This window comes from Haliotis cracherodii, unplaced genomic scaffold (genome assembly GCF_022045235.1).
Source record: "Haliotis cracherodii isolate W230 unplaced genomic scaffold, xgHalCrac1.p SCAF_7, whole genome shotgun sequence".
In the NCBI taxonomy this organism is placed as follows: domain Eukaryota; kingdom Metazoa; phylum Mollusca; class Gastropoda; order Lepetellida; family Haliotidae; genus Haliotis; species Haliotis cracherodii.
In genome coordinates, this window is record NW_027266330.1 from 14,579,520 (window position 1) to 14,603,343 (window position 23,824).

The 23,824-nt window shown below is 39.5% G+C and overlaps 2 protein-coding genes across 2 annotated transcripts in view; one reads left to right on the forward strand and one right to left on the reverse strand.

Annotated features, from left to right (window-relative positions):
• LOC139448683 (uncharacterized) overlaps positions 1 to 22,786 on the reverse strand; it is a 79,114-nt gene extending 56,328 nt beyond the window's left edge. Inside the window, exon 1 of the mRNA XM_071230235.1 lies at positions 22,726 to 22,786. The gene's annotated coding sequence lies outside the window, so the exon portion shown is untranslated. The remainder of the gene's footprint in view (positions 1 to 22,725) is intronic.
• LOC139448685 (uncharacterized) lies at positions 17,854 to 18,753 on the forward strand. The gene has a single exon (XM_071230236.1). It carries the CDS (start codon positions 17,854 to 17,856, stop codon positions 18,751 to 18,753), a length of 900 nt encoding a protein of 299 aa, XP_071086337.1.
• Positions 22,787 to 23,824: the final 1,038 nt, after the last annotated feature.

The following is a 23,824-nucleotide window of genomic DNA, read 5'->3' on the forward strand; positions in this document are numbered from 1 at the left end:
ACCAAATTAAAAAACACCAGAACGGTAAATGCCCCCACCGCAACTTAAAATAAACGCCTGAACACGTAATATTATATTGCACACATTACAAGCAAAATATTTGTTCTCCAAATTAAGTAAGCAACCCTAAAAGCCCCACCTAGGTTGCCTCACCTTTTCGGACCTTACCCTTTTCGACCAAACACTAAATGGCCTGGCGGGCCCGTGCACGAAATACGCATATGTCGGAAAGCGCACGTTGAATTCCTAATTTCACTAAGTAAGTTATAATATTGCTTCTCTGATGAAAAAAGATTGAAAATAGACCCGGGACACGCCACTGAACTTCTAATGCCACGTTGGCGTGTTGTCAACGTACAGCCGCGCCCCTGTCCCATCTGTTGGTAGGATTTATGAGGATGTATGCTTCCCTTGATCAGTGTATGGTTTGTTGGATTGCAATCTGCCATACTTAAAGGGCCGGGGCAGCAATATAGCAAAACCCTTCCTCCACCATATGTATATGGCCCGTATTTGAAACAGTGTATGTGTGTGTGTGTGCTGTTTAACTTCGCACTCGGCGATATTCCAGTTATAAGACGGCGGTCAGTAAATAATCGAGACCAGATCATACAATCCAGTGATTGGTACTGAGACCAACGATTCACGCCAATAATCCGATCTATTCAATCATGAGTTTTGGCTGCTAGGGACCACATCTAGCCAAGATTCGTCGCCGATATACCACAATGCATATTGAGAGACTGACAATGGATGCGGTCACAATTATTCCATGACATTAAACATTTCCATGTTGATCATCATTCAATTCAGGTATACATTGTTTTAAGCTGTATTTTTCTTCACACTTTAAATGTGTGTAATTGCGAACATGCATGAAGGCTCAAAATGTCCCTTGTAGTGTATTTGTTGTTTTTAACACGAATGGATGCGGGCGTCCACATACATGTACAACGATAATTTGCTCATAGCCGTAGAAAGAATAAACGTACATACAGCATATGAGTGAGTGAGTATGGTTTTACGCCGCTTTTAGCAATATTCCAGCAATATCACGGCGGGGGACACCAGAGTGAGTGAGTGAGTTGGGTTTAACGCCGCTTTTAACAGTATTCCAGTTATATCGCGGCGTGTCAGCTTCATGTGGGAGGAAAGCCCGAAGTGATGCAGGTCTCAGACGTTTTCCACTTCGGTGAAACCCACGAGCACGGGTATGGTGCTGACAAACCTAGAAACATAATTGGGGCGAACCGGGATTCGAAGGGACACCAGAAATGGGCTTCACACATTGTACCCATGTTGGGAATCGAACCCGGGTCCTCGGTGTGACGAGCGAACGCTTTAACCACTAGGCTACCCGACCGCCTCTACAGTATATGAGATTCACTACAAGAGGCGTAGGGTTTACCAGACAAGACGGAGAGGGATAGGCATCGACGAATTACAGATACAAAATAATTAATTTGCTACAGGACGAAACAGAAAACCGGTTTATCTGGTAGAGAACAGACTTGTTTCATATATTTAATTGTGATATTATGGTTTCAGTTAACAAGAAAGAAATCTTTATGTTAAATAATCGTTATTGCTAAGAATTGATTAAGAAATTATTTGTAAGTTTTAAATACATTCATCACGTAGTTCACATTCATTCGACTAGACCCCTGAAAATTTCGGGGTAGACAACGCATATAATAACACTACCTTGCATTGATCCCCATAGAAAGGGGTGACAGGTTGTTGAATGACATACAGTGTCCCATAGCTAGTGCCGCAAAGACCCGTGAAGATTCCAGGGTAGAATAGGTCTTCAGCAACCCATGCTTGCCGTAAAAGGTGACTATGCTTGTCGTAAAAGGCGACTAACGGGATTGGGTGGTCAGGCTCGCTGACTTGGTTGATGCATGCCATCGATCCCAATTGCATGGGTCGATGCTCATGATATCAAGCACTGGATTGTATGTTCCAGAGTCGATTATTTTACAGACCGCCCTCTTATAGCTGGAATATTGCTGAGTGCAGCGTTAAACAACAAACAAACCAAACCAATCATTCGACTATGACACATTCGCTGACTCTTAGCAAGGAACAAAATATTGCAATGCTGAGTTTTCAGACTTATCATTCACTGGAAATATACTTCCACACATCCTAATCTGAAACTAAAAACCTCTTTAAAAAATCTATTAAAAACCAGAACCACAACCAAACTCTGAAACACACAAACTCTCATTGGATTAAAACCCTTTTCATCAAACCCAATAACAAATATCGCAACAAACAAACACACATGGACCAAATTATAACAAGAATCATTAGTGGTAATACAAATCTCAATCTCTTCAAACAAAACAGACACACAGATGGAAACTGTACCCACTGCCACACACCCGAGGACCTAGATCACATTTTTAATATCTGTCCTGTCTATAGCACACAGCGTTCTCAACTTTTCACGTCTATCCTCTCTTCCTATCAATACAACATTTCCCAACTTTTCTCCCCAGACAACCCCCAAAACATCTTCGCAGACCTCACCAACCGCTTGAAGACCCCCCCCCCCCCCCCCCCCCCCCCACCCCATCCAAATCTCAACACCATACCACTTACTACACTCATAAAGAATTTTAGGATCGGGATCCAAATTCACAAGCCAAATCTCACATCGACGTCCGCGCCTCTAGGCCCATTTTAACTATACAACTCTCTCGTAGTTCACTTATCCAGCCACCTGCCACCAGCACCTCACGCTCACAAGCCACCTGACAACACACGACTAACCAAATCAACTTTCACAACTCTTATATATAGCAGCCTAACTGCTTCACTAAGTACCCTGCCCATTACACCTACTCCCAGCCACCTAGGATAGTTTTCCACCCATCCCACCTTCTCTCGACGTCAGATTTCCAATTTTGATAAAACCGATCTTTTACAATTTTTTTCTATCTGCGAAGTTAGCCACGGGCTGGAAACGCTTTGTAGGTCATAAAATACATAGCACAGACCACACGTATTAAGTATTTGCCTCACATTTCTTATCCAGGCATTTTGTTCATTATTAGATAAAAAATGTAAATGAGCAAACTTATAGATAATTTGCGATAGTTTCGGTGCAGGTCCGGGTTTACAAAGTTTATGCCAAAAGTTAACATCCCGTTTAGCTGCATTTACTGAACCAAATCAAAAACTTCACAATCCTAAAATTTTAACATTTTGACCAGTTATTATTGTGGGCCCTTATTGTGTATTTAAACAGTAATGGCCACGTATTGTCTTCAGATAAAACCCGTTTTTCTGCAGGTGAATCGATCAAAATCATGTGCACAGCACTATAGTGGCAAAAGTGTTTTTTCACGTGCAACTGGTCACGTGGCCATAATACTGCACGTGTTTTCAGCCATACTTGTTAGCAGTCATTAACAAAGAAAAGAAAGACACAAGAAAATAAAGGTCTTTACGGCCATTTGTCATGCCACGCCTTTCAAATGTGCAACGTGAACGTGCCATCGGCATGTTGCAGACGTGAACGTCCGTAGCTGAAGTCGCAAGGACGATGGGTTGTAGTCGACGGACTGTTTATGATTACAGACGCGTCTACAGCAAACGGGTACCACCGTTGATCGCCCTCGGCCAGGTCGACCACGTGTGACGTCACATGCAGAGGATCGTCAGATTGTCTTACGTCACCTCCGTAACCGATTTTTGACGGCTACATCAGCCAGAAATGAACTGTTTAGGGGTAGGCTGAGTGCGCAAACTGTTCGAAACTGTGTGAGAACTGCTCACCTTCAAGCACAACGGCCATACTGCGGGCCGATTCTGACCCAGTTACACAGACGTCAACGTCAATTGTGGGCACAGCGACACTTACGATGGACTCAGAGGAATTGGAATCTAGTCGTCTTCAGTGATGAATCCCGATTAAATCTTCGATTTGCTGATGGTAGGGCGAGGGTCTGGAGGCGCCGTCATGAACGTTACGCCCAGTGTTGTGTACAGGAAGTTGACAGATTTTGAGGCGGAAGTGTCATGGTGTGGGGTGCTTTCTGTGGCAATGCACGTTCCAGGCTTCTTGTCATCCGTGGCAACCTCAACGCTGTTGCTTACCGCGACCAGGTACTGGCAAAAGAACTTCTGCCTTTTATGGCAGCACATGGACCCGATTTGATCTTCCAACACGACAATGCCAGACCCCACACAACAATTTTGACAAGGAATTTCCTTCAGAATGCAGGAGTCAACGTCATGGACTGGCCGTCAAGGTCTCCCGACCTCAATCCAATCGAACACGTCTGGGATGCTCTTGGCAGAAGCCTGCACACTCTCCAGAACCAACCACAGAATTTGCAAGATCTTGGCACCATTTTGCAGCAACAATGGCGTCGTCTTCCCAATCATGTGTTCACAAGCATCACAAGGTCCATGCGGAGGCGTTGTGTGGCAGTTGTCAACGCACATGGTGGCCATACACGCTACTGAACTTGTGTGCCATCAGATTCTGATGCTTGGGACTTATGATTTAAACTGTTCATGTTATTACCGAATACCGTAGGTGCTTGGAACAAATTATGGTTACCACCGTTAATTAAAATCGTTCTTTGGACATTAATGATTAAAAATTACCTTATCTGATACATTTCTCCGTTGTATATCATATATGGGATTACTTTTAAAAATGAGAAGTTTTTAATTTGACTCAGTATATTTATATATTTATATTTATTATAATTATAACTTATATAGAGTTATACCTATTTCCTTAAATGCCACATTATCGGTTGCATGAAGCATGTCAATGTGTAATACGTCAGTTATTTCAAGTATCCCAGTGTACGTGTAGTTCTTGCTAAAATTAACCCTTTCAGTTTTATTCATCAATAGTGTCTGCGGAATCGTGTGTAAACATCAACCAGAGGTATCTCAAGCATCGCCCGTAGGAGAGCAATATCCCTAACTTCAAGCTTATGTAAAGTAATGGAATCAATGGCTAAAAATAGATTACAATATTACTTAACCCAAAATAACATCATAAACCCAGGTACAATAACCGTGGGTATAGACCAAACTCTATCAGACCAATGTCCTCTAGAAAATGGCACTCCACAGGGCAGTATCCTCAGCCCCACCCTCTTCAATATAATGATAAACGATCTTTTCGAGGGCCTATCCCCTAAAGTAAACACATCAAAATTCGCGGATGATGGAGCCATCTGGATCCGCACTAAAAGCATGAAAATGGCCCAAAATTTATTCCAAAAATCTCTTAATAAAATACAACAATGGGCTGACAAATGGGGCTTCTCCCTAAACTCAGAAAAAACAACAGGAATAGTATTCAAACATAAAAACATGAAACCCGCCTCCCCAATCCTCCAGCTAAACAATCAAACAATCAAATTTCAAAAACAAACCAAATTCTTAGGACTTATTTTCGATGAACATCTCACCTGGGATGCTCACATCCAAAACCTAACAACTAAATGCAGAACAGACCTAAACACCCTAAGATGCCTAACTGGCTCTAACTTGGGAGCCTCCAAAGATACCCTCCTCTCTCTCTCTACATATCACTAATTAGATCAAAACTAGACTACGGCTGCGCCATATACAACACCCTAAACAACTCTCTATCTGAAAAACAAGCACCCAACATGGCACCTCCTACACCTCACTTCAGGCCTTAACAGGAGAAATGCCACTAAGTCTACGCAGGGAACAGCTAAGCTTAAATTTCTGGGCCGCGTCCCAATCAAACCCTCTCATCCAAAACTCAATAAACCAAAACATCAGCCCCAAAAACCAAGCTCTAGCTCGTAAACACCCCTTACTTACCCCAATATCCCAAAGAATAACAAACTACCTAAATGAACACCAAATTAAAAATCTTAAACAAAACTGCAAACAATCAAATATCTTCACCCCTAAACTTAAAATACCCAAAATAGACACAACACTAGCTAGCCAAATAAATAAACAAACCGACCCAAACATAGCTAAAACTACCACACTAGCATACATACACGAAAATTGGCCAAATTGGTGTCACATTTACACGGACGGATCCTCAGATCCGACCTCCAAACACACAGGTTTCGGAGTCCATACCACACAACCAACTAAAACCACACAATCCTTCCGACTCCCAAACAACCAATCAATATTCACGGCAGAACTAATGGGCATGGCCTCAGCCCTCCATAATCAAGAATCCAAAAACCAAAAAAACCAACTATACTTACCGACTCCCTAAGTGGACTGCAAGCCCTCCAAAACAAAAATACCAAAAACCGACCTAAATGAATAAATCAAATACTTAAAAGCTCCAACGACCTAACTAAGGCAGGCAAACAAATAACCTTCTTGTGGATACCCGCCCACGTAGGAATATACGGTAATGAAAACGCCGATAAAGCAGCTAAACTATCCCTCAAAATCCCAGAAATAAGCTTAAACTTACCCATCTCAAAATCAGAAATTAAAAGTGTAAACAAGCAAAAAATGGCATAACCTATATCTAAACTCATATAGCCAAATCAAAAAAGTGATCAGCAAACCACTAACCAAACCAAAAATTCTCCATCCATCAAAAAAAATCGACAGAGTAATCACTTAACTCCAAACAGGACACACCAACCTAAATAACCACCTAAAAAAACAAACAAAACACACTACAGGTAACTGCCCACATTGCAAACAACTAGAAACCCCAGAACACGCACTCATCCACTGCACACACTACCTAACACATCAAACCGCATTACAAACCAGCCTCAATCTAAACAAGGCCCTCACTCTAGAAGCAATACTAAACCCACAAAATAAACTGGAAAATTTCAAGGCCTTAGGCGTATTCTTAATCAAAACGGAACTAATAAAACGCATCTGAAAACACAATAACCTACCAAAACAAATTCACATAAACAAACAAACATCCACCATACCCAGCTCCCTTAGTTCTCCTCCCCAACCCCATCGGCATCTATTCCAAATCTCAAAATTCCCAAATTCTATATAAGCAACCCCTAAAGCCCCCTCTTGGATTGCACACACCACTTTCGCCCCTTTCGGAAACACATTAAATGGCCTGGCCGGCCCGTGTGCGAAATACGCATCAGTTCGGAAAGCGCACGTTAAATCTCCAAAGTAAGTAAGTAAGTAAGTAAGTAGGAGAGCAGTCATGAGAAAATGAACGTCATTATCGCTTATTGGTGGACCCTAGGTGGTTGGTTGGTTTGTTGTTTAACGCCGCACTCAGCAATATTCCAGCTATATGACAGCGGTCTGTAAAATGATCGAGTCAGACAATCCAGTGATTGATATCATGAGCATCGATCCACGCAATTAGGATCGATGACATGTATCAACCAAGTCAGCGAGCCTGACCACCCGATCCCGTTAGTCGCCTTTTACGACAAGCATAGTCGCCTTTTACGGCAAGTGTGGGTTGCTGAAGACCTATTCTACCCCGGAATGTTCACGGGTCTCGACCCTAGGTGGCTAATGTGTACTTAAAAACCGAACTTAAACTGAATATTAAAATGTCAAGTATTTTCATCTGCATATGCAATTTAGTTTTGTATCGTCGCATGTGCGTCGCTGTACTATATTGTTTATGTACAGCTCTCATTTATGCATTCAACACTTTCTCCAATATACAAGCGTCTCTCTGACATTATGATTACAACTTGCCGAAAGGAGCGTCATACCAAAAGACGTTAAAAGATGGTACTTGTTGTTACCCTGTCTGGCGCCCGGCATTAAGGGGCTAAAACAAGGACTGGTTGGCTCGGAGTCAGTATACTGTGTCTGAGTGGGATATTCATGTTAAACTGCGGCATGGTATCTCAGTGAGCTATCATGGTGTAACATTTATAAGTTATCCTATAATAATTAGATCCACATCATGTGCTTTTATGAGTTATCATGGTGTAATATGTATACATCATTTCATATAATAGTTTAGCAAGTAATACTTATTGTTACGGTCAAAATAACATCACTAAAATAATTCCTATTTATTTTTCCAAATTATTAAAGTTTAAATTTCATTCCAAATTTAGCATGTACAAGATTATTATTTTATGCATGCTTCAGGAGTTTAGCTAAGGAAGGTTACTCTGTTAAGGCTTCATGCGATGCATGCTTTTTAGTTTCTCGAAGGAGAGAATGAGGACCCATGTGGTCAGTGACAAAAAAGCAAAAGGTAATGGTTAGAGAAGAATATGGGTCTACCAAAATGGTATGTTGTCATGCATTTGTATTTCTTTTCCATTGTCAATATATTTCTGTAGCAATTTTATTTCCCAAATTGTTGTATTTGTAACTTTTCTGAAGTAATGATAATGTGTTCAGTTTTCAATCACTAATGTATACATTCTTTCTGTGCAAATGCTCTTGCAATTATATTGTCACAATTTAATGTCTTTTGTCAACTTTTGTTGTTTTAGTAATTGTCATACATTGTGATTGTTTTGTTTACATATTGAACTGCAAACTTATGATTGTTTACTTTTCCTTTGCAGTCAATCTTCCAATTCAAAAGAGGTTATTTATAGGTGATGAGTTGAGAATGAGAATGAAGATGGAAATGGAAATGAGAATTGTTCTTTTGTTCTAGGATGAATTGACATTTATTGTGATCCTTACATTCATTGACATTTTGACCCTATCCATGAGAATCAGAAAAGAGAAAGCTAAATGAGAAGTTAATTGAATAAATCAGAAACTATGGAAGAAGATAATGCATCACTATTCAGTAGTATTTCAAGTAGAAACAGGAAAATGACAGATAGAGGGTTGTTTTACACTAAAGAACAGAAACAGAGATTATTGAAATTAACATTCAGACAGTTAAAAGCAAAGCAGGACAGTGTTCAGTCTTTGATGTCGGACACGCATGAGGATGGGAGAATGCAGTTTGAGCATAAACAGTACATGACATTGCTAGATAAGTACTACAGTGTGAAAGAAGAATACACAAATCTGTTAGATGTTAATGAAAAAACATTATATGACCAGAAAGTTGACATAGAAGAAACACCTGTAATAAGACAATTTAAACAAAACCTTGAGAAATGGTTTCATGATAACAGTGCCGTAAGTGAAGTAAAATCTCGCAGTGTTAAGTCTTCCTCTGCCCGAAGTTCAACCTCATTGTTCAATTTAAAACATAAACAAGAGAAGGCAGAATTGTTTGCAAGGGCTTCCGTGTTAAGAGACGTAGGAAGATTAGAAATGGAGAAGCTTAGAATTCACATGGAAGAGAAAGAATTGAAGTTGAAAACAGAAAAAGCAGCACTAGATGCCAAGACAAGGGTAGTTGAAGAATATGAGAGGGAAATCGGTGAAGAATTAGAAGTCCTATCTGCACAAGGTGAAGATCCACAACAAACACATGTCAAATCCCAGCCAGTAGAAAATTATGTCAGATTCGCTCCTCAAGAGGAAAATCACTTTCCACCCAAACAGGAAGTTGAAGATTTGAATATGACTCACATGAAGAATGAAATGCCAGGACAATATGCTCCTCCTGAATTCTATCCAAGAACTGTTCCTCCTCAACATGTACACAGAACGGATACAACACCACAGTATCAACCTGACCACTACTACACACAAACATATCCTGATGTCATGACAGCTCCAGGTTATGGATACGCAAGTCCTTTACTAGAATGCTCATCTGTTGTCAAACATCTCAAACGACCTCAAGTGGAAATGAAGCCATTCAGTGGGGATCCGATCGACTACAAAAGATTCACAAGACAGTTCAGAAGTAATATCCTTACCAACACTGAGGATCCTGAAGAAATAGTTAACTATTTGGACCAATACACGAAGGATGAGGCCAATCGGATTGTAGTGGGTTACAGCTATCTGGATGGATATCACGCATATCAGGCAATCATGAATGAGTTTGAAGAACGCTATGGTAATCCAGACACCATTGCTTCAGCATTTATCAAGCGAGCATTCAACTGGCCATTGATTAAAATGGACAATCCAAAGGCACTGGACGAGTTTGCACTTTTCCTCACAGAATGTGAGAATGCAATCAAGACGATACACTCCATGAAGATTCTTGATTACCCAGACAACATGAGAAAACTCATAATAAAGCTGCCATATCACTATCACGATAGATGGAGTAACATTGTACAGAACCTCGAGGCTCAAGGTAGACCCATTCAATTTAGCGCACTTGTAGAGTTCATTAGAAGAGAGGCAAAAAAGGCAAATGATCCAGTCTACGGTAGAAAAGCCCTCAGTGAACGGTCAAAGACACCAGATAAATGGTTCAAGTCCAAGCCAAAGGTCATGTCTACAAATCTGTCTCAGGATGATCAACAAAGGAGTAGAGAAACTAGACCCACAGAGACACCAAGCAAAGTCAAGGCTCTAATATCTCCATGTATATACTGCAAGGATGAAGGTCATGGCCTTTAACAGTGTAAACAGTGGCAAGGAATGGAACATGTTGACAAGCTACAATATTTAAGGACAAAGGGACTATGTTTCCGATGTCTACACTATGGACACAAAAGTTTGGACTGCAACGCAATCATATCCTGCAACAATTGTGGCCTCAGTCATCAAACAGTCCTACATTTCAACCGCAGCAAGCCTAAGGCTCAACTAGACAGTAGACATGATCGACAGAAAACAAGCAAGGAAAGTAGTTCCAACACAGTGAGTTGTATGGGAGCTGGAGAGGAAGAATGTACCATGGCAATAATTCCTGTGATGCTGAGAAGGAAAGGAAGTAGTCACGCTATCAGAACCTATGCCTTTCTGGATCCTGGAAGCAGTGTTTCCTTCATCACTGACAGCATGAAACAGAAGTAAGGATGGGGGGGTAAAAGATTAAAGATAACTCTGGAGACCATGGGACATCCACACTCTATGATAACCTACAGTATCAACCACCTGGAAGTAAGTGATCTGACAGGAGAGAACTTTGTATAATTGCCCAAGCTCTACACAAAAGATAGAATGCCAGTGACGCATCAGCATATTCCAACCCAAACCGATATCTCTGGATGGCCACACTTGAAAGGTGTTTCCCTTTCTCAGATTGACTCTGAGATAGGTATACTAATAGGCAACAATGTTCCAGATGCCTATTCTCCTCTGCATGTCAAGACAGGACCTCAAGGAAGTCCACATGCAACGTTCACCAGACTGGGGTGGGTAGTGTGGAATGTGGTGAGACATACAGATGTACAGAACTGCTTCACTGTCAACAGAGCTGATATAACTGATATATGAGAGTTACCTCCCGTTGGAAGCGGTTGTTGTTATCATAGCTCCCACAAACATCGAAGAAAAGGATTTGAAAAGAAGGTATATAAGTGACAAAACTCTACTCAGTAAGCATGGGTGTTCCGATAAATATATGGAGAGCCCGGATCGGATGTTTTCAGCAGCCAAGGGGTCACGAACGAACTGAAAAAATGCAACCGTATCGATCAACATCGCAATGGACGCCAGGAACAGACATGGCATATCGGATACTACTTTGCACAGTGTTATTACTGTCGATCTACACTTCAGGTATGACCATTGCAAACAACGTAAGCTACGTGTGTTCTTATCTGAGTATGTTCGACACCAGAATAAACTTTCATATATATGAGTACAATCACACCCCTTTGTTTACATTTGAAAAAACAGACTACTCTCGAGGCAGTTGGATGTGCAATCCATGTGCATGTACTCTTATATATCTGTCAGGAGACATAGAGTTAAACCCTGGGCCATTAAATAAAGACCTAGAAGACATGAAATTAGCAATCATACAGCAAATAAAAGATTCGGAGGATAAACTAACAAACGAGATCAGTTCGATGAGGAACGACATTCAGTTGTTACGTGGTGACGTCACAGATCTTGAAAAACAACTCAATGAGATCAAAGAAGAAAATAACATCATGAGGTTGGATATTGATGCTGTCAATGATAATGTTGGTGAGATCCAAAATGGTTTTGATGCTATTGATTCACGCATAGAGGATCTTGAGAGGCGTAGCAGAAGGAACAACATTATTATCTATGGTATCCCAGAGAGCGCAAACGAATCTTATTCTGTTTGCAAAAATAAAACTCTGGATGTTCTGAACTCTGCCAGAACTGATGACAATGAACTATTAACTCTGAGGGATATCGAGAGGGCACACAGGATAGGACGCACGACGTCTGATAAACCACGCCCAGTTATTGCAAAAATGGTTCATTGGGATGATAAAATAAAGACTCTGAACATGAGAGGTTCTCTTAAGTCCAGAGGCTACGGTATAGCAAACGATCTGACGAGGAACCAGAGACAAGAAATAAAACAATGCAAAGAACAAGATCCAAGCAAACATTATTTCTATAAAGGTGGTAAACTGTCGTCTGCTCCTGTACGTGATACGTACGCTTCACGTGCAAATACAGAGGTGACTCGATCCGAGTCACGTGACGGAAACAACCCACGTCGGGCCGACAGAGGTAACGCAGACAGGGGTGGGAGACCGACACAGAAGAGATAGGGGTGTGGCCAGGGCCCGGGTATACAGGGGGCATCGTCTGAACCTACTTGTAGTATCATTAATGCTGTGAAACTAGTGTTTTGGAATATCTCAGGGTTGCTCTCAAAGTTATCAGACTGTGAGTGTCTATCATTTTTAAAAACATTTGACATAATTGGTTTGACAGAGACATGGACCCAGAAACTAAATTTTGATGATACGTTCTGCGAATACACCGACTTTGTTAAGACAGCAGACAAGATAGCAAATTTTGGAAGACCTTCAGGTGGAATTTGTGTCTTCGTAAAAAAACATCTTTTAGCTTATGTTAAAAACTCATGGATCACAGCAAATGGTGTATATCTATTACTAGACAGGTCACTGTTTGGACTTGAAAAACACGTGTTATACTGCTGTGTGTATATTCACCCAGAAGGATCTACATGGTACGACAGTAATGTTGGATCTAAAAACGGTATATTGCTATTTCAGGATGAACTGCTTGACATCCTAGGTGATGTTGGTGACGTTTCGTGCATTTTAGGGGGTGACTTTAATGCAAGAACTGGCAAAGAGCCAGATTATGTAGAGGATGATATACTTGAATATCTCCATGGCCAGGATACTTCATACTGGGACTTCCTCTTAGACAGGTTTAATCTGTGTAGATATTCAAACGATACTATTCTTAATAACTTTGGAAAATGTTTTATCAATTTATGTGCTGTTTTAAATGTACACATTATGAATGGCCGCTGTGGAAGTGATTCCGAGAAAGGTGATTTTACATTTGTTGGCAATGCTGGAGCAAGTGTTATCGATTACATTATAAGCACCATAGATATATTTGACTTGTGCCAAAATTTTGATATTGAGTCACGCCACGAATCACAGCACCTGCCTATCACAATGTCATTACGAGCGCTTCATTCAGGTGGAAAAACATCATTTGAAAACGCCTACCATAGTCATTCAATGTTTAAGTGGGATAACAGCAAAGCAGATATTTTCCAAGAACGACTGTTATCAGATACTTTTGCATGCCTCCTAAGAGAAGCTATTGATTCTGTTTTTACAAATATTGATGAAAGTGTATCGTTATTTACAGAAGCTATTACATATGCAGGGAATGTAATGAAAAGGGAAGTAACCCCTAACAGAGAAAGTAAACAGTGGTTTGACTGGGAATGTGAGTTGTTAAAAAAAGAAAGATGCACACTTTTAAACCATTTCAGAAAATTAAAGGATAAAGACTCACTTGCTAAGTACACTGATTCGAAAAATAAGTATAAAGCTACTTGCAGAAAAAAGAAACAAAATTTCATGGATAGAAGCAGAGAAAAACTAGAAGAAAGTATCAGCTCATCAAAACAGTTTTGGACGATCTTGAAAAACATCAGCAAAAAGAAAGAAACTAAAAGTAACATCGAAATGCATGAGTGGTTTAATTACTTCAAAAATCTTTTCAGCGGTGATGATTCCACAAATAACTTCCCGTTGAACTCTTTTGATAATGATGAAACCAATTTTGCAACGGAAATATTAGATTCCCCAATCTCAAAAGAAGAAATTAAATCTGTTATTCAAAATCTGAAAAACTTGAAAAGCCCGGGATTTGATAAACTTATAACAGAATTCTTTAAATACTCTCTTGATAATACCCTGTCGTATTTGGAAATATTATTCAATACAATAATGGATACCTCTTACTTTCCAAAAGGTTGGACACTTGGAACCATCGTTCCAATTCACAAAAAAGGCTCAGTGACTGATGTTGAAAACTATAGGGGGATTACACTTACCAGTATATTCAGTAAGATATTTCTTAGCATTATTAATAAACGCTTGGTATTGTGGTCGGAAGCACTTGATAAGATTGAGGAAGAGCAAGCAGGTTTTCGACAAGGTTACTCAACCACTGATAATATGTTTATTCTCCAGGCTCTTATAGATAGGTATATTCAACGTAAACGTGGAAAATTGTATGCTATATTTGTAGATTTTTCGAAAGCATTCGATTCAGTCTGTAGAGATAAGTTATGGTATCTATTTAATTCACATGGTGTCAGTAATAAAATGGGTAAATTGTTATGTGGTATTTATAAGGAAGTTAAATCATGTGTTAAACAAAACGGCATGTATTCAGATTCTTTTATATGTCATACTGGTGTACGCCAAGGATGTGTATTAAGCCCTTTTTTGTTCTGTTTTTTTATTAATGAGCTTGCAGCCCAAATCAAAAGAAATTATGATGATGGTATACAATTACATCCTGAACTTATAAAAATATTTATGTTACTATTTGCAGATGATATAATCATGTTCTCGAGTACCGTGAAAGGTTTACAAACTTTGATAAATCAGCTAGAATTGTACTGTGATACGTGGAAACTTAATGCTAATCTAGATAAGACAAAAATTGTTGTATTTAGCAAAGGAAATACGCTGTCAAAAAACGAAAAGTGGTACTTTCGGGGACAATTACTCCAAACTGAAACCTCATATAAATATCTTGGTGTAATATTTTCAAGTAAATTATCATGGAACCGACATATATGTAATGCAGCAACCCAAGCTAAAAAGATGCTATTGGGCATTTTACAAACGTTTGAACATTTTAGCGAGTGTGCTTATAAATCTTTTTTCAAAATCTTTGACACAAAAATAGCTCCTATTCTTTCCTATGGTTCAGAAATATGGGGTTTTGCAGAGGCTAAAGAAATTGAATCCGTACATTTATACGCATGCAAAAGATTTCTTGGTGTTAAACATAGTACGTCTAACGTAATGGTTTATGGTGAATGTGGTCGCATGCCCTTGTATATATATCACTACTTAAAAATCATACGATACTGGTTAAAATTACTAAAAATGCCAGTAAGTAGATTGCCAAAAAAATGTTATAATATGATGCTATTGTATGAAAAGAATGGAGATCAAAATTGGGCATACAATGTTAAATGTCTACTGTATAAATGTGGGTATGGTTACATCTGGGAAAACCAATGCTTCTTAGAGAATCATGCCATGTTCATATCGAAAATAAGGCAGACGCTTTTTGACATGTACTTTCAAACATGGAGATCTACTGTAGATGTTTCTAGCAAATGTGAATATTATAGATATTTTAAAATGCAAATATGCGCAGAAAAATATTTAACTGATGTAAATATAAGAAAATGCAGAATATCATTAACACAATTTAGATGCAGCTCACACAGGTTAATGGTTGAAGTTGGCAGGCACAACAAAATACCCAAATGTTTAAGATTATGTAAACAATGTTCTTTAAATGTTGTCGAAGATGAATTTCATTTTCTACTTGTATGTTGTAAATATGACAATTTAAGGAAAAAATATATTGAACAGAAATACTATGTACATCCAAATAAATACAAGTTTATCTCTTTAATTTCACATGTGAGCAAAACGGCTATACAAAATCTCTCTCTCTTTATATATCATGCCATGTTATTAAGAAATGAATCCTTGTAACATTCCTAACCGCTTCCACATTGTCATGTATTCTGTACTATGGGCCTGTGGCCTTACAGTTATATATGAATAAACTGATTGAATTGAATTCATATAACTGCTATTCAGGAAATAGAAGAGTTGAAGAAACTTGGTCAGCTTGTCCAACAGTCAATCAACTATGACTTCCCAGAACGTGTCATCGAAGACAAACGCCAGCCATCACACAATGATATCAGATTTATGGAGAAGGTCAAGGAGAGTATAACACTAAATAATGGACATTACACAATACCCCTTCCATTCAAGAGTGACTCAGTCTGCCTCCCAGACAATCACTACCAAGCCTATCAGAGGCTGATGAATCTGAAACAGAAGATGAAGAGAAATGATGGCTTTCTCAGTGACTACAAAGACTTCATGAATAACATCCTGGAAAAGAACTATGCTGAAAAGGTGCCCGATGATGAACTGAAACGGGACGATGGAAAGGTATGGTTCATCATGGTGTGTATCACCCTCTCAAACCAGACAAGATCCGAGTGGTGTTTGATTGTGCAGCTACACATCAAGGTACAGCACTCAACAATCTATTGCTTCAAGGCCCTGACTTAACCAACAGCTTCATCGGTGTATTACTGCGATTCAGACAAGAGCCTGTAGCCCTAATGGCTGATAAAGAATCTATGTTCTATCAGGTACAAGTCCCACGAGATGACAGAGACTTCCTCAGGTTCTACTGGTGGCCAGATGGAGATCTTCGATCAGAACCTGCAGTATATCGCACGTGTGTGCACTTGTTCGGAGCAGTATCATCGCCCAGTTGTTCGACAGCTGCTCTACGCCAAACTGCAGAAGATAACAGAGAAATGTTCAATCCTCTCATAACCGATGTCATCCTCAGATCCTTCTACGTAGATGACCAGCTGAAATAAGTTGAGAATGAAGACATAGCTAAATCTCTTGTAACTGATGTGAGTGAACTGTGTGCAAGGGGAGGTTTCCGTGTTACCAAATGGATGAGTAACAGACACACTGTAGTTGAGAGCATACAACCTAATGAGAGAGCAAAGAGTCTGAAATATATCGACCTGAAATCTGATCAACTCCCTGTTGAAAGAGCTCTTGGTGTGACATGGTCAGTGGAGAAAGACTGTTTTCACTACAACACTAAAGTGAAAGACAAACCACCTACTAGAAGAGGAATACTCTGAAAACTCTAAACTCCTTCTGGCTTCTATAACATTTAATCCACACCATTCAACCTGACAATACACAGCCATGTGCGCTTGTCTCATCAGCGAGAGAGACACACAGACAGACTCGCTACGTCACATGCAAAGTTAGTTTACACAACTGGTGATATCGGTAGTTGCGTATCTGAGGAATGTTGACACACTGTAGTTGAGAGCATACAACCTAATGAGAGAGCAAAGAGTCTGAAATCTGATCAACTCCCTGTTGAAAGAGCTCTTGGTGTGACATGGTCAGTAGAGAAAGACTGTTTTCAATACAACACTAAAGTGAAAGACAAACCACCTACTAGAAGAGGAATACTCTCCATGGTCAGCTCAGTATATGACCCGTTAGGATGTCCTAGTTGCCAAGATCCTGCTGCAGAAACTGTAGAGACAATGTAGAATGGGACAAGGAAATATCTGGATATGACATGAAGATATGGCGAGAGTGGTTAAATGGTTTATCACACCTCAACATAAAACTACCCAGATGTTTCCATACAGAAGAGTTTGGATCAGTCGTCACCTGTCAACTTCATATGTTCTCGGACGCCAGTGATCATGGTTATGGAGTAGTCGCCTTTCTACGATTAATCAACTCAAGAAATGAAATTCATGTCTCCTTCGTCATGGGGAAATCAAGAGTAGCACCTCTGAAACGAGTGACTATACCGAGGATGGAGTTGACAGCAGCAACTATTGCAATAATACTCGGCAAAATGATCAGAGATGAACTGGAATATATAGTAACAGAAACTTTCTACTGGACAGACAGCTGGTCAGTACTCAGATACGTTGCCAATGACACCAACAGATTCCACACATTCATTGCAAACAGAGTTCAGATAATCAGAGAAGCTTCAGACAAGAACCACTGGAACTACATCCATACCAAATCTAATCCAGCCGATGCAGCGTCTAGAGGTATGAAAGTAAACAAGTTTCTCCAGGCTGATATATGGTTCAAGAGTCCAGATTTCCTAAGGAAACCAGAATCAGAATGGCAAGTCAACAGCAATGAGAAAGAGTTGATTCTTCCAGCAGATGATCCAGAGGTGAAAAGGACTGTAGCTACTACTACACTTAATGCAGCTCACTATTCACCACTTGACAAGTTAATCACTCACTACTCAGATTGGACCAGACTTAAGAGAGCTGTTGGATGGGTTCTTCTCTTCATCCAAAACCTGAAGAAGAAGGTCATGAAATTCAAGCAATTGTCAATCGAAATGGTTGAAAAGGCGGAAATGACATTGATACGTCATGTGCAACAACAGTGTTTCCATGAAGAGATAAAAATGTTGACAACAAGTAAGTGTTGTTTGAGACCCAGATCTCCTCTAGTCAAACTGAATCCTGTTGTGATTAATGGAATCATGAGAATCGGAGGACGCCTAGATAAATCTAACATTCCATTCAATGCCAAACATCCGGTTTTCATACCAAAGAAGTCTGCTATCACATCTTTGATATTGAGAGACAGCCATGAGAAAGTTGGACATCTTGGATATCAATCAATGCTGGCCTAATTGAGACATAATTATTGGATAATGGGGGCTGGCTCTATTATCAAGAGCCTAGTGTCCAAGTGTGTCCTGTGCCGGAAGTACAGAGCTTGTGTCATGGAGCAGCAAATGTCGAGTCTTCCGTCAGATCGTCTCTCTGTAGATGAACCACCATTTTCACACGTGGGTATGGACTTCTTTGGTCCAATAATGGTGAAGAGAGCAAGAAAAGAAGTGAAATGTTATGGTTTGATATTTACCTGCCTTACAGTCAGAGCAGTGCATTTAGAGATGGCGTTCTCTCTAGATACAGATTCATGCATCAATGCAGTGAGAAGATTCATTGCTAGGAGAGGGACAGTGAAATCCATTCGCTCTGATAATGGAACCAACCTGGTCGGAAGTGAGCGAGAACTCTGCGATGAGATAAACAAATTAAATAAGAGTAAGATTCATACATCACTTCAACAGAAAGGAATTTCATGGGAATTCAACACTCCTGCAGCTTCACACCATGGTGGAGTATGGGAAAGAATGATTCGGACAGTTCGAAAAGTGTTAAATTCCCTGCTGCATCAACAAGTGATTCATTTGGATGATGAGGGGTTACAGACATTATTTTGTGAGGTGGAGGTAATTATCAAAAACAGACCACTAACATCTGTGAGTAGTGATCCAAATGATCTGTGTGTTCTAACCCCTAATCACCTCCTCACTCTTCGTGCAGGTGAACATATGCCGCCAGGCATTTTTGACGTCTCGGACAATTACGTAAGGAGACGATGGCGTCAAATTCAGTATTTAGCCAATGTGTTCTGGAGACGGTGGGTAAAAGAATACTTACACGTATTACAGATCAGACAGAAATGGACAAAGACACGGCAAAATGTGAAAGTAGGCGACATTGTTCTCCTTGTTGAGAACACACCCAGAAATTCATGGGCTCTCGGTAGAGTCCTGAAAGTGTTTGCAAACAAGAAAGGGCTTGTCAGGACTGTGACTGTGAAAACGCAAACATCCGTGTTACAGAGACCTGTAACAAAACTGTGCTTTGTTCTTGAAACGGATGAATGAACAGTGAAATTCAGTGATGCATTAAGTGCATATGAACTCAGTGATGAAATGATTTGAAGTTTTATTATTTCATCTATTTGGGGCCGTCGGGTGGCCTGGTGAGCCAGGCGTTCGCTTGTCACGCTGGGGACCCGGGTTCGAATCCCGACATGGGTACATTGTGTGAGGCCCATTTCTGGTGTCCCCCGCCGTGATATTGCTGGTATATTGCTAGGTGGGGAGGAACCATCCTCACTCACTCACTATTTCGTCTATTCCATTGTGTTTTATTGAAATGCTGCTAATATTTGAGTAAGAATGAATGAATTTGTAATACTGTGTTAAACAATTTGTTTCGATCATTTATGATCAAAAGAATTGGAATTGATACATTTTTGTGACACGATTTGCTTAGTGAAAAGAGGTATTTTTCATTGGGTATATCTCTGTTATCTTAAAAGCATTTGTTTTAATTGCGCATAATATTTATAAGTATTTTTCTTTATTCGTAATTGTCCCATTTATATTGGTACAATTAAGGGGCTGGGGTGTTACGGTCAAAATAACATTACTAAAATAATTCCTATTTATTTTTCCAAATTATTAAAGTTTAAATTTCATTCCAAATTTAGCATGTACAAGATTATTATTTTATGCATGCTTCAGGAGTTTAGCTAAGGAAGGTTACTCTGTTTAGGCTGCATGCGATGCATGCTTTTTAGTTTCTCGAAGGAGAGAATGAGGACCCATGTGGTCAGTGACAAAAAAGCAAAAAGTAAAGGTTAGAGAAGAATATGGGTCTACCAAAATGGTATGTTGTCATGCATTTGTATTTCTTTTCCATTGTCAATATATTTCTGTAGCAATTTTATTTCCCAAATTGTTGTATTTGTAACTTTTCTGAAGTAATGATAATGTGTTCAGTTTTCAATCACTAATGTATACATTCTTTCTGTGCAAATGCTCTTGCAATTATTTTGTCACAATTTAATGACTTTTGTCAACTTTTGTTGTTTTAGTAATTGTCATACATTGTGATTGTTTTATTTACATATTGAACTGCAAACTTATGATTGTTTACTTTTCCTTTGCAGTCAATCTTCCAATTCAAAAGAGGTTATTTATAGGTGATGAGTTGAGAATGAGAATGAAGATGGAAATGGAAATGAGAATTGTTCTTTTGTTCTAGGATGAATTGACATTTATCGTGATCCTTACACTTATCATCGGGTAAAATGCATATATAAAATATCAATAGTTTCAGTTATAACTTTTTAGACAAATGCTAGCCTAAGGTAAAGGGAGCGCATCTCCTAGATATACTATTTCATAAAACAAGAGCTACGTCTACATAGTTTCATTGATTTGAAGCTTTTAGATAAATGCTAGCCTAAGGTATCAAGATCCCATCTCCCAGACAAAAGATGTGTCTACATAGTCTTATAGATTACCTTGAACTATTTTATTTAAGTAAATCTGTCATCACCTATATTAGAATATCATTCAGCAATTACTTCAATTTAGACTCATTAAGGATTAGCCTCCATACAAGCTCGTCTATAGTGCATTAAGGATTAGCCCCAACACAAGCTCGTCTATAGTGCATTAAGGATTAGCCCCAACACAAGCTCATCTATAGTGTCACCATAATCTCTTTCAAAGCATCCAGTAAATATGTCAACAAGATTAGTGCCAGTCCAACAGGATTAAGTATTCCCCTCTGTCTAGCCATTCATTTAGCATAGGGCACAACCCATCGTGTATCAACCAATCATATTCCATTTTATTGTTCTAATTTTTGTTAAATACATACAGTAACCTCTTGTTAGGGCAGAGATAGGGTTTGACACTCTTACCAAGCAAACCTCTCCCCCACAGCCCAGGGGGTTGTACTGACTCTCTGTGGCACCCTCAGCTATTCTCTAAGATATTGTAAATTGCTCATTGTTAATTGTTCTTGTAAATAAAATTGTGATTAGTCTCCTGTGACTCTGGCTCTTTGCTGACTAATTCCCCCAAGAAATCCAGCGCGCCATTTGGAAGGTATTGTTCACCCAGAACAGTTCCATGATAGAGCTAGCACTATAAATCGGCATCAGTCCGGACTAGTACAAGCAGCCACACACACACACGTACATGCACGTCGCTATATAAGTGCAACAAGAGTTTGCCACTAACCTGGCTATATCCCCCGCCCCTGTTGCAGAATTTATGACATAATTAAATCTAAACAAACCCTAACCTTTTTTAACCGAGGTGGAACTTGTCATGAAATTGTTAAAAAAAAAGAAGAGTTTGGAACCTAAGTCCATCTTGCCGCCATGGAATCGTAAAAAATAAAAATTTCTAAAATTTCTAAATAGCAAAAGGCACCAGTTCAGCATGTACCTGGCAGACCTGCAAAGTTTGATGAAAAAAGTATTGAACGGTTTATGAGTTATGTACGGACGGACGGAACCCGTTTCTATATCCCCCGCAAACTTTGTTGTGTTTCCACATATCTGATGGTGTATAACCCATGACCCGTTATTTCGTGCACCTGCTCAGCGTCGTGATTAGACAATATAATTAGTTATCCGAGGTGTCTGCTATAAGTATCAATAAACGGTGGGTTGCTTGTTATTGAAGTAGAATACGGATTAGGGAACAATCAGATCCTATCTCACATGACACACCACAAGGCAGCATTTTTAAGCCTAACCCTGTTTAACATCATGATCAATGATCTTTTTGACCATGTCAGCTCTCCTACTCAAACTTCTAAATTCGCTGATGACGGGGCAATATGGGTAAAGCACAGAGATATTTCACAAATCCGAAAAAAAACTCCAGTCAGCCCTGGGCGGAGTAGATCAATGGTGCAACAATTGGGGTTCACGCCTTCAAGTGAAAAACCGTGGGAGTTCTATTCAAACGCAGGGGGAAAGATGCTACCCTACTCACCCACAGGAGTCCCAAAGAGGCACAGGTAAGCCGAAATTGCTAAGGCAGAAGGCGACCTCTTAAACATTTAAAGCTACAACGTGTTATATCGTGCACCGGCTCAGCGTCGTGAGTAGACAATATAATTAAATATCCGAGTTGTCTCGCTATAAGTATCAAACGGCGGGTTGCTGATTATTGGAGTAGAATACAGAGAATATTGTTCCAAATGAATAACGATTCAGTCTGATTCAATGTCGAATGTTTTAAGCATTGACGTTTTGTTTTCGGTTCATTGAGGTATGAATCGAAAAACCGATGTGCAAACTGTATGAATCCGCGTAGCAGTCGATACTTATCAAAATCGACAACGTAACACATGTTTTATCTTCAATAAATCTACAATAGTTTAACCAAAACAGTTGTATATATCAAAGCAGACAAAATTGACGAGATTGATAAACATACCAGGTGTAGCAATACATACATCGGCTTTTGCTGGCGACATACACAGTTTACATGTCCTAAATTCTCTATCTATACCAAGCCAACGCCCAACTTCGACAGGTAGATTATGGTTACTGGTCCTGTTTTAGAATAGGATAATAAATTTGTTTAGATAGGAGAAGAAAGTTTCAAATGACGGGATATCTTTTAAATCGTCTTGCCACCTTTAATCCCAGATAATACAACCCAGCGACAATCATCTGTTGTCTTCCCGTGTTAGTTTCTACCCTTTGTTATTTTCCAGCTTTTGTTATCTTATCGATTTTGTCGTCCTTACATATACATTTATGCTCTCTGCCTCATGGCATTCATTCACCTGATGAAGGAGAAAGCATATACTCCGAAACGTTGTGTTGCTCCTAATAAAGAAGTTGACATCTATATAATATACTCAACAACAAAAGTTCCTGTGACATCAATATTTAAGTGTATTTTTCAAACAAGTAAAGTTTGGTTTTCATTATTGTAGTACATGTATGGAATCAAGTCACAAGAGCGCAACTGCTACACAAAAGCATGCATTCCATGCAAAAGTTGACTTTTATGCAAGCCCTATGCATTTATATACCCAAGAATGGGTATAAAAACATGTGCGTTAGTAAGATTACATATG